The 12,347-nt window shown below is 39.9% G+C and overlaps 1 protein-coding gene across 1 annotated transcript; it reads left to right on the top strand.

The window, feature by feature from the left end:
* Window positions 1–572: 572 nt before the first annotated feature.
* On the top strand, window positions 573–3,724 carry LOC6033029. Its single transcript, XM_038262789.1, has one exon. It carries the CDS (start codon window positions 1,158–1,160, stop codon window positions 1,590–1,592), a length of 435 nt encoding a protein of 144 aa, XP_038118717.1. The 5' UTR covers window positions 573–1,157; the 3' UTR covers window positions 1,593–3,724.
* Window positions 3,725–12,347: the final 8,623 nt, after the last annotated feature.

The raw sequence follows: 12,347 nt of genomic DNA on the forward strand, positions 1-12,347 counted from the left end.
AACTTTCTTAAATCTGGTATAGGCCTTAAGATACCGCTGGTTTGGTTTTGACAAAAACAGGGTGATTTCTGATGAGTGTGTTGAACATGCAGTAAAAGACGTAAAATAATTTAAAGTGTTTATAATTTAAATATTAGCAGAAATAATAATCCATGTTCTCGAAAACTGGAGAAAAGGTTGATGTTGCTGATTTAACAACATCTTGGTACTTTGTCATTGTTGATTGTTCGCAAACCAAAATAGAGTAGATTTCTAAAGTTAGACACCGATCGGAACGACACACAAGCTTCTAAAAACTTAAAGGACAGATAAACAGAACCCAAGAATAAAGTGCATTCGCTTTTGCCTTCAAAAATTATGCCGGGAAAACAACAACAACCGCCGGCAAACGGTCATCTGTTGAGCCTCACGCCGGCGGCAACGGCGACGTGACGTCATAGAAATTCCACCCCATTCGTCGCGAACAGCAGTATGGCGGCAACGCGGGCACACAAACACCAGCACCACCGCGAGCCGAGACCGGCCTCCCAAAGTAAGACGACATAATGAACCCCGATATAGTCGGCTGTCGGTCTCGTGGTTCACTCATTCTGTGCCGAGACATCGCCGAGAGCGGATCGCGAACCCAAAGCAAAAACACAAGCAAATCGAAGCAAACGGTGAAGAACGAGTAGGAAGAAGACGAAGAAGTACTTTCACAGTAATCACACAGTCGTTTGCTAAGCAACGCGAAATTATTTTTTTTCGTGAATAGTTTTTCGCGATTCGGCGGTGACCAACCGGAACGAGATACGGGCCTAATTCACGTGCAACGTTGAAAAGTAAACATTTTTGGAGAGTTTTTCTTCGACCGGAAATCGTGCAGGTTTTTGCGCTGTGAAGAAAAATTGCCGACGACGACGGAAAATTGTGCACAAACATACAGACACACATACACGCACGGGCTAAAAGCGTGAGAAAATCGTGAGGTTGCATTGACACACCAACTGACAGCAGCGTGGAGTATTGATTTTTTGGTGTTTTTTTTTTTGGAGTGAATACGTGACGTCGTACACACGAGCCTCGGATTAGTGTACAACGGAGAGTGGACACAGATCGATTCAGATTACAATTATTGATTCCGGCAGCACTAAACCCCGGTGTAAACACAACAAAAGATGGCTTTCATGATGCCCGTGATGAAGAACGAGTTCGACATTTACAAGGGCCGCCAGCGGCGTGTGTCCGAGTGTTCGAACCAGAGCAACTGCCGGAGCCGGAAGGTTTCGGAGAGTTCACGCTCGGACTGTCCCAGTTTGTCAACATCACCTGGGAATGAGTTTATGGCAGCCGGTTCGCCGGCTCGGCACCGTAGCCATCCGATGTACATGTCTCATCTGGCATCGCGGCCCCAGTTTTCCCGGAGCGCTTCACGGAACTCGCAGAGTTCGCTGGTGACGAGTCCGACGAAGGCAGCCAGCGCCAGCAGTAGCAGTCCACCGAAGCCGGCCACCGGTAGCCAGAGCAGCCTGAGCAGTTTCCACACCCGGCTGGTCGACAAGCTGCGAAAGTCGTTACGGAAGAGCAAGTCTTCCGATGGCGGCCGTTCATGAGCAGGCGCAACGATACCTAGTACTGAACCTCCGGACGCCGATACGGATCAGCAGCAGGATGACGGGGACGGCGGGGTCGACGACGACGAGGCGGAGCTGGTTCTATCGGACAGTGTGCTTCACGTGACGTCTAAACCGCCACTTCCCCACCGCTCCAGTACGACACCGTTCCGGACCAACAGCAGCAACGGCAGTGGACGGCACCGATCCAGGCGAGGCACGCTCAGTGCTCCGAGGTAATTTCTGGCCGATGACGCAAAACCGGCCACAGAGAAGAAGGGGTTAGATCTTATCTTTGTATTGTTAACTCGGAACAAGCTATTAATACGACCAGAACCAACATCGAGTGGAGAGAAACGGGTGCCATTGGAGTACGTTGAATATCATTTCCGTTCGGTTTCTGTAAACGTGACCTGACTCGCTGAACTATAGCCGAATGTGAAAGCACAACATAATTTCAAAATTATTGCAAATTTGAGTGTTGGTTTTTGACAGTAGTCTACATTGATTACGGTAGGGATCAGCAGCAGCTTTAAATAAACTTATTTAGACTTGTAAAACGACACATCATCGTCCTCATTTGATTTTCATGTTTAGCAAAATTCAAAGCAAAACGTTACTCTGCAGTAATCTCACATTTCTGAATCGCTTCGTTGCTCAACTATGACCGAACGAAAAAATAAAAAAAAACTCATGCGCTTGAACTGCGTGTTTTGCATTTGGCTTAAAATTGACAGAGCATTATGCAAAAAACAAAGCTTAAAAAATGTTATACAGACCGGTATCTTACGTAACCCAATAACACAAACACACATCAGTCCCCCGCCTGATATATACACATCTACCAAAAACATATTGAACTATACTCCTGTATCTGCTAGTGTATATGTGTGTACTAATAATCGAATATTCTAAACCGGCAATGGAATAAGCAAAAACGAATCACAAAAAAAAACGCAAACACGGGATATATTGATTAAATCTAATCCAAATCTGTGATATGTGCTGAATATACATAGATTTAAATTAGATAAAAAAAAAGCAAAACAAAACGAAACAACACAATTTTACACAATGTTTTAACTCATGTAACCTGATTTTCGGGCGCGGAATGAAACGATATTATCGGTTATAAAAATTGCAAAAACCGCACGCTAAATTGAAACGAGCCTGACTATTGCATCATGTCATCGCAAAATGTACGGTCTTTTTTTTCGCTACTGCAAGCAATCGTGTACGCAAGTAACCTGAACTCTGTGTTTGTGTGCGTGGTTCAAGTGGGGCTGCCGAATCGGGCTTGACATTAAAGTTTTTTTTAATCCCAACCGCAATACAAGCCTGATGAATGTTTGAAGGATTGAGCTGTGATTCAAAGGGAGGGGAAAGCGCCGAACGCCATGTGAGAGCTTGTACATTTTTATTTATACTACACGAGGGGGGAAAGAACAGTCGAGAAAAAAAGCAGAACGTGCAGAGAAACCTTTTCCTTTTTTTTTGGCAGTTCTCATAGACAAGTGGAAGGTTTACACGTCCATTTGTCGGTGAGAGGCGGTCATAAAGTTCGCGCTTGATGCATATATTTACAAAAACTAATGGAAATATCACTGTTGTTCGTATGTATACCCACTAATCTCTACACCTTTACTGTACTATACATGTAGCGAGACAGGGGGAAACTAAAACCGGTTACCCGTTTTCATCGTCTTGGAGAAAGCACCTTCTTTACAACTTTGGTGAACTAACCTACTTAGATGGAACTCGTCTTTTCTTTGCCACATCAATTTCGCACATTTCCTATACTAAGAAATATTTATATAGTATTCAAAGTCAAATATGAACAAAAGTTGAGAATCAAAAGATCTAGCAAAATTTATCACTCTCATTAACACATCTAACACACCTGTAAATCGGAGCTTTATTTTAATTTAAAGACTGCTGCTTAGAGTTAATCAAGGATATAAGTTATCGCGTGGAAGGAGAACCCCCAAGTTACTACATTTAATTTGTACTTATTAGTTTAAGAATCGGTATCATAGAGCCCAAGTGCATGTGACATTTAGCGTGATTTTCATTTGATAAGCTGTCAAGTGAGTACTAAAATTCTAGCTGTAATGCTTTTCTGTAACTGAAAATTTGTGTATAATTGGTTCCAACCACTCACACTTTTATCGTGTGCCAGGAGGTATGACAAACAGTGGAGAAGTAAGGATTCGTCTGCTCGTTTCCGGAGATTCACATTTACACCCACTTTTAATTCGAGAGTGAACAGAGAAACATAGCAAAACATTCCATTTTGCCAAACAAAATCAACCAAATCTCAGAAGGAAGTTGGTTCGAGGAACGAATTTTAGTTTCAGTGTAATATGTTTCACGTTGGTACTGAAATTCGTGCTTCGGATCGCAAGCAGAACTAATTTCGTTTCTATCCTGGCTTATGTTTTCTTTCTTTAGTCGAAAGGTTAATTTATTTCTTTTGTATAAACGTTTGAAGTTTGTAATAGTATTAAGGCAGAACATTATATCTATACATATATTTTGTATCAATATACGACATAATGGACCTACAAAACTATGTGAAAAAATAATAAAACCACAAATAAAGGATCAACTTAAATAAAAACAAGTTTTAAAAACTAAAACCCCTCCTTTCGTTTGTTTGTTGACTGTTCCGAAAGTTCACCGATCCTGAAAGTGGCTATTTGTGGGACAGTGTGTCTCAATGTCGTCAATCGGCACAATTCCGAGACAACTGGTCAGTTGGACAGCGCCCATCCATCACCGTGAAGAAAAAGCAGTGCAAAATCTTTTCTTCTTTTTGCAAATTCCTTAACTCGTGCGTCAATTGAAGCCAAGACCCCACACCTCCCTTCCCCTTTTGTTTTGCTCTGCGCGGCCTTCACCAGAAGACTGTAAAGTGGTAGGTATTATTTATTTTTTTAAATTTTATTTTTAACACACTTTACTAACCCGACCCCGGGGGGACGATGATGATGCCATCCCGTGTCCCACCAACCCATGTGCAGTGGAGGCGGTTTTGCGCAAGATTGTTTACAAATTCATGCAGCGTGAAAATCCATCATCCATCGCGTGTTGTTTTTCACTTTGGCAGCGGCACAGAGTAGTGAGAAGAAGAAGTCTGGCAGCTTTTGACCGAGCCCCACCCACCGTTTATTTTAAGATTGTGATGAAATTGTTATCTGTTGTATTTATTAAGAAAAAAATATTGATGTATGCGGTTAACTAAATTTTAGAATAACATAGATTAGTACTTTTTAAAAAATCCCTGAGTTGCTTAAGATTTTAGCTTTTGAAGTTTTAATTCAAACAATCTTCGTGTTTAACCATATTTTGTTTTATTTCCAATAAGCGTGCACCTGTCAGATTATGTAAACACACGCGTGATAGAAAAAAAAGTCGCAATTGTCTTATTCTGCAGAACATAACCAAACTTTTTGGCACCCTCAGCAAACGTCAAATCAATACAAATTGCCAAGGTATGTTACCTTACTAAGGCGGGTTTTCAAGCTGTCAAAATAGTTAGTTAACACGAAACTCGGATTTTATATAGAGATTTTCAGAAAAGTGAATATTTGACCATTTTCCGGGCAAATTTCACCGGATTTTTTTCTGTGGGGTTGTTAAGCATGCCAAACTGAACCGAAATACGCTTTTAAAACACAAATATTTATCCAAAAAAATAAATTCAACTAAACGCGTTTTTCAGTTAAGTACGGCATGCTTAACACCCCCACAGAAAAAAAAATCCGGTGAAATTTGCCCGGAAAATGGATTTTTTTTCACTTTTCTGAAAATCTCCATATAAAATCCGGGTTTCATGCTGACTATTTTGACAGCTGGGAATTCCCGCCTTACCATATCTAATCTACATCCCAGTTAACTCAATCCGAAATCTGAAACGGAATCTAATAGGAATCGTGACCGTGTTCGAACCGGTTGTTGCCGAATTACTTTTATATCCTTCCCAATGTTTGTAGATTAATAAGGTAAGGCGGGTTATCCAGCTGTCAAAATAGTTAGCTAGCACGAAATCTAGATTTTATATGGAACCGAAATACGTTTTCAAAACAAAAATATTCAAAAAACAAAAAAATCAACTATACGCGTTTTTGGTTCAGTTTGTCATGTCTAACAACCCAACAGGAAAAAAAAACGATGAAATTTGCCTGGAAAAAGGGTAAAATTCACACTTTTCTCAATAGATTCATATTAAATCCAGGTTTCGTACTAACCTGGGTGCTGAATAGTGGTTCGCAAAACTGCCTCAATTTTGAACTGTCAATGTGGAACCAATTTACTGTTCGCCAAAAGTAGAGCGTATTGTTATCGATCATTAAACATTGTTTTTTTTGGCAAGAATGAAAAATGTGTGGCTTTTGAGAACCTGGAATTGAAGTCAAAAAATCTTAAGAACATTTTTCTAATTATGAATAGATGTTGTTTATGGAGTCGATGCGGTTGTTGTTGTTGTTGTTGGTGATTTTATGAGGGGAACTTTAACCCTATGGGTCATTCGCTGGATCAGGGAGAGTTGCAGGATTCCAAAATCAGCCAGGGAATTTATCTGCGACATCGCAGAATGACACTTTGGTCGCAGTTCTTCGTCATCCGTAAAAAATCTTTTCTGACCGATCGGAACGCGACAATTTTCCAACAAAAAAAAAGTCAAAAACTAGATAAAATAAAACACATACTACTGATTACAAAACAGCTCTATTACCAGTAAGAAAAAAGTCATGTTTGTGCTTGAACAACCTTCCAATTTGTAGATGTAAACAAAGTGGGATCATTCGCAAATCACATTACGCATTCTCTTTATTCATCACCCAGGTATTAACTATTTTTATAACTAGAAAACCCCGCCTTACCTTATCAAATCTACACTCAAAGTCAGAAGTATCCTTCAAAAGGGTACTTTCAATCCTCAAAAAGGATACTTTCTATCCTCAAAAAGGATACTTTCTATCCTTTTTGCCTTCCTCACTGAGGTAAGGCTATAATCCTGCTCTAAAATTGAACTTTTTATTAAAAGCTCGAAGACCCACCTTCATGTATACATATCGACTCAGAATCGAAAACTGAACAAATGTCTGTGTGTGTGTATGTGTGTGTGTGTATGTGTGTGTGTATGTGTGTGTGTATGTGTGTGTGTATGTGTGTGTGTATGTATGTATGTGACCAAAATTCTCACTGAGTTTTCTCAGCACTGGCTGAACCGATTTTGACCAAACCAGTTGCATTCGACTTGGTTTAGGGTCCCATACATCGCTATTGAATTGTTTGAAGTTTCGATAACTAGTTCAAAAGTTATGTATAAAAATGTGTTTTCACATATATCCGGATCTCATTTATATGCATGTAAACGATGTCCGGATCCATCATCCGACCCATCGTTGGATAGGTAATCGAGAGACCTTTCCAATGAGTCCACAACATTGACGATCTGGCAACCCTGTCTCAAGTTATGACCACTTAAGTGATATTTATGTACTTTTATGAAGCCGGATCTCACTTAAATGTATGTAAACGATGTCCGGATCCATCATCCAAACCATAGTTGGATAGGTAATCGAGAGACCTTTCCAATGAGTCCACAACATTGACGATCTGGCAACCCTGTCTCGAGTTATGACTACTTAAGTGATATTTATGTACTTTTCTGAAGCCGGATCTCATTTAAATGTATGTAAACGATGTCCGGATCCATCATCCAACCCATAGTTGGATAGGTAATCGAGAGACATTTCCAACGAGTCCACAACATTAAAAATCTGGCAACCCTGTCTCGAGTTATGACCACTTAAGTGATATTTATGTACTTTTTTGAAGCCGGATCTCACTTAAATGTATGTAAACGATGTCCGGATCCATCATCCGACCCATCGTTGGATAGGTAATCGAGAGACGTTTCCAACGAGTCCACAACATTAAAAATCTGGCAACCCTGTCTCGAGTTATGACTACTTAAGTGATATTTATGTACTTTTTTGAAGCCGGATCTCACTTAAATGTATGTAAACGATGTCCGGATCCATCATCCGACCCATCGTTGGATAGGTAATCGAGAGACGTTTCCAACGAGTCCACAACATTAAAAATCTGGCAACCCTGTCTCGAGTTATGACTACTTAAGTGATATTTATGTACTTTTTTGAAGCCGGATCTCACTTAAATGTATGTAAACGATGTCCGGATCCATCATCGTTGGTTAGATAATCAAGAGACCTTTCCAACAAGACCACAACATAGAAGATCTGGCAACCCTGTCTCGAGTTATGACCACTTAAGTTATATCTGTGTACTTATTTTTCTGGATCTAAAAAAATATCTGAAATATGTGTCTAAATCACTCATATTACCCATTGTTGGTAAAAAGTGAGGAAGGCATCAACCACATAGGTGGATTAAGGTAGTTTTTAAAGTTCACCCGGCGTCACCCTTTTATGTCAAATTCAGTACATTTTCGATACCCTTTCAAAGGGTGACGACGGCTGAACTTGAAAAAAGGATACTTTTTACTTTGAGTGTACATACATTGCATCATTCCTGGTTTCTGATATTAAGAATTTTCCAATTCCGACTCCAACCTCACCCACCCCTTAGAAAGGTTCGACTCGGTACGACTCCAAGGTTTTGCTGAAAACCAGTACAAACTTACTAGCCAGATTTATTGTGAACAAAATACGGTAATGTCTTGACGTTTGCAGAGGGTTTAAAAAAGTTAGGTTATGTCGAGAAAGGTAAAAATCAGTTTGACTTTTTCTTGCATTTGCAAATGTACTTTTCGCATAAATACGCAACTCTTTTGTCTTTTTGTCTGTGCTGGAAGTTGAAGTTTCAGTTTTTTTAAATCTAAGCGTAAATTTTATGTTAAAATATCGCGAAATGTTGTGAAATTCTAGCAAGCCCTGCGGGCTCCACAAATTTCCCTGTAAAACAAAAAAAAATCTCGTGGGTTTAAAACGCACGTGAATTGCTGGGTTCATCCTCGATGTTTCTGAAACATTTGTGAGCGTGTGTTGTGTGTACTCCAAAAACACAGTTTGCACCGCACACTACGATACGTTTTCTTTAGTTTTATTCCATTCGCCGGAATCCGTTACGGAGTACCGCCATTAACCAATATTCACGACTAAATACAGTCTGCAAAAGTATGCATGAATTTGTCGGTAAAATTACACACACAGTCTGTAGTAATTTAAATAAATTTTAGCGCCAAGCCCGGCGCACGCACCACGTGCGTTTGTGTGTGTAGTGCGAAATATTCGTTCCAGAAACCTAATATTACCACCACAATCGCTGAACCGGCTAGACCGGGACCGGTGCGGTGGTTTTTCACCCGATCTGGGTAACGTACACTGGAATGGATTTGCATGCGCAAATTTGCATATTTACTGCTACACTCACACATAGCCAACAAGTCCGCGTAGTGAGTGGATGAATTTGCAACGGAAAGTAACAGATGGTTCATCGCGGATGAAAGGCTGAATGAATAATAGCCTTACACGATTGAGTTATTTATGCAAAATAATCTGTCGGAATTGTCTCTGGAAAATTTAAGCTCGATTGAGCAAGGGCTGAATCAGCCGCTTTAATTAAACTGATTGGATTAATATTGCAGATTACATCAGCGCTTTCCAGGGATGTGTGCAATTTTAAAATTAAAAATTGATATTATCAAATAAGAGTGTATCTGTCAGTTGTACACACTTGAAAAGGTTGAAACAAATTGAATTTTTCTGCAAGAGCTCGGTAAAAAGAACAAACAAGTGGAACAAACAGCTTCACAAGAAATAAAAACAGTAACGAAAAGACATTTTCTATCCGTACATCTTCCCGACAAATTACCCCCTCCGGGCGATAGCTGCGGGATACTTTGTGTCGTGATTCCGTCTCGGATATCAATTTCCACGGGCTGCCTGCTTCCTCAAAGTTCACACCCCCTTTTCGACCCCCCCACACCACAGACAAGCGGATCAAGTGTACTGCGATGTGGATGTGTTGTGTTGTCGCGTTGACCTTTGCTGTCACATTCACTTAACAGCTTGACAGCTAAATCAGACTGGGCTGTGCGCATCCATCAGCTGGCTAGGGCCAAACACAACCCTGAAAGATTACGGCCTGTTGGTCGCATATTTGTCGCATTTGACATTTGACAAAAGTGTCTTAAATTAATGTTTTGTTCTAAATTTGGTACAAATAAATAGTTTTTTAATGCTTCAAAATAAATTTAAACTCGCAAAGAAGAAGAAAACCAGGAAAAAGCAGTCACACTTGTGCAACTGCTAACCCACACAGAGACAGAGGCGCGAGGAGCGAGGTTTTTCTTTTTATTTATAGATGCACGAATATTGTGTGCACTGCCGGCTAACAGGGTTGTGTTTTAAAATTCCCCTCGCCTGAGGCGGCTCTTGGCTGGTGCAGAACCACCGCCGAATGGCAGTGGAATTTTCCACTTGCAATTTTTGCCCCTTCGGGTGTAAGTGTTTTCCGTTTTTTTTTTCTTCCCCCCACCCCTGTGACAAGTGACAGCCCGGCTTGCCCCACGCGTCGGCCCTGCAGACCGCTGCACAGCACATCAGGGGTGAACTTGTGTCGTGTTTTTTTTTTTGCAGTGGGTTTGTAGGTATGTTGTGTCTATGGTGCCCACGGCCTGCTTCGATTGGGTTTTGTTTTTTTGCTTTTGGATATCTGGTAGGGTAAAATTTGGAGGGTTGATCAAGCGTTGGAAAAAAATTAAGGCTCTCTAGTTTACGCGACTTTAGCAGGTTTTTTTTAGGATGAGCGCCTGATGTCAAACAAGTATATTTCACAGGAATTCTGACAGCTCGTCAAGAAACCAATCAAAATGAAACTAAGTTCGGAACCACGAACAAAGTGTTGAAATTTAAACGCAACATCGAATTTTAACACTTTGCTCGTGGTGCCGAATTTCATGAACACTTATTCATGATTTTAGAAACTGATTTTTCTCCGTGTTTTCAGATTGAAAGAGCTTACACGCACGTTCAAAATTACTCAGCTTTTGCCAAAAGCGAACCTACTTATAAGATTACTAAATGTGGTATCTTTCAGATTTGAGTGAATTTCACTAACAATTCAACGAAAACTTAGTGATTTCACCCAGATGTGAATGATATTCACTCAAATCTGACAGATGCCCCCATTACTCTGTTTTGAGTAGGTCCGGTTTTGACGAAAACTGCGTGTATAGAACGTGCATGTAGTTTTATTTTATAAAAAAAGAACAGCTGTTAAAAGTAAACCGGGGTTTTCCAGATGCATTAAAGCGTTTTGTTAATTTATGTTAAATTGCTTGATGTGCTTAAAGCGAAACCACTGCACAAGCCAGCCTTCCGCTGGACAGTAAGGTTTTCTGTGAAAATGTGTTAATAAGTTGTCTAGACGGTTAATATGTTCTGTAATCTAAAATATCATTACAATGACTACGCTGCAAATGATCATTCAGGAAGTCAAGGTTAACGACCTCTTGAATGTTACTTTTTGTAAAAGTTGTTCAAATAACAAATGTTCTAAACGAATATTTGACTCACCATTCTTTTACATAAAACATCGAAAAAGTTTCCAGTTTGTACCAGAAAGGACTATTCTTAACCCGATTCCATCGTAATGTCTCAAATTGGTAAACATATTCTTACTACAATGTTTACGTTAGACTTTAGCAACCCAAGCGAACGAGCTGATTAAAATGTATCACATTATCAGCAAATATGCCGCCAAACAATGTTTGCTCAGACATTAGGTGACCCCGGCTCGAGAGATTCCGGTGTCGCGGCAGGCAGTGTTTACCAACATTGTTAAGACCAGAGTGTTAAATTTAAACCCCCGTTGGTGGCTGTACTTTAGACCGGAATTGAACCACGCCTAATTGAGTGATGGCCACGGCAGTTGTGAGCTGGGCCAAAAGTCCGCTTCCATACCAGTTTGGTCGGCAGCGTCGGATTGATTGCGTACAATTGGCTCTGATCGAATGAAATTGGACGAACGCCGGACAATGATCGTCACACTGATTCAATTGATTTGTTGTATAAACTCCTTGATAAACTCAGTATTTTGTTGATTCTTTGTAAAAACACATCAATTTCTTCAAAACCAACACGAAAATATGAATTATTTATATGAACTATGACTAAAACAATACTGCGTAGATATTTAAAAAATCAGATTAATTTTAAACAGTCGTGTAAAGGATGACAAGTACACGCTCACGAAAAATCTATGTTTTACTCACATGTATGAATTCTACACGTTTAAAAACCAATCAGGTTCCGTGATAAATAAAGTTTGACATTTGAATTAAAATCTAGTTTCAACGATCTTTTTTTATTCACTTACAATAATTGGAGCCTAACATTTCAAAAGGGCACATAACTTTTGTAAACAATAGTGTATCCCTTTCCCTCAAATGACAGTTTACATAAGGTGTCAAAGGGACACACTCTTGCCTAAAAAAGTTATGTGCCCTAATGAAATCTCGATTGAAATGGCAAGCACGAATTGTTTTGAGCATGAGCATGAGCAAGGTTGTCTTTTTTTATTCACTTACAATAATTGTTCTCAACAGTAACTCAGAAATGAGTAAATGGTAAAAATGTTATCACAGCAAATCTTGGATTGCCATTTGAGTAAAATAATTGACTGAATGCGATTCAGTAATCATCACTTTTACTGAAATTTGGTTATGAACAAAAACATTGCTGAAAAATCAGTAACCGC

This window comes from Culex quinquefasciatus, chromosome 3 (assembly GCF_015732765.1).
Source record: "Culex quinquefasciatus strain JHB chromosome 3, VPISU_Cqui_1.0_pri_paternal, whole genome shotgun sequence".
NCBI lineage: Eukaryota > Metazoa > Arthropoda > Insecta > Diptera > Culicidae > Culex > Culex quinquefasciatus.

Excerpts from the sequence above, each read along its gene's own strand:
- LOC6033029 (XM_038262789.1), top strand. The coding sequence starts at position 1,158 with ATGGCTTTCATGATGCCCGTGATGAAGAACGAGTTCGACATTTACAAG.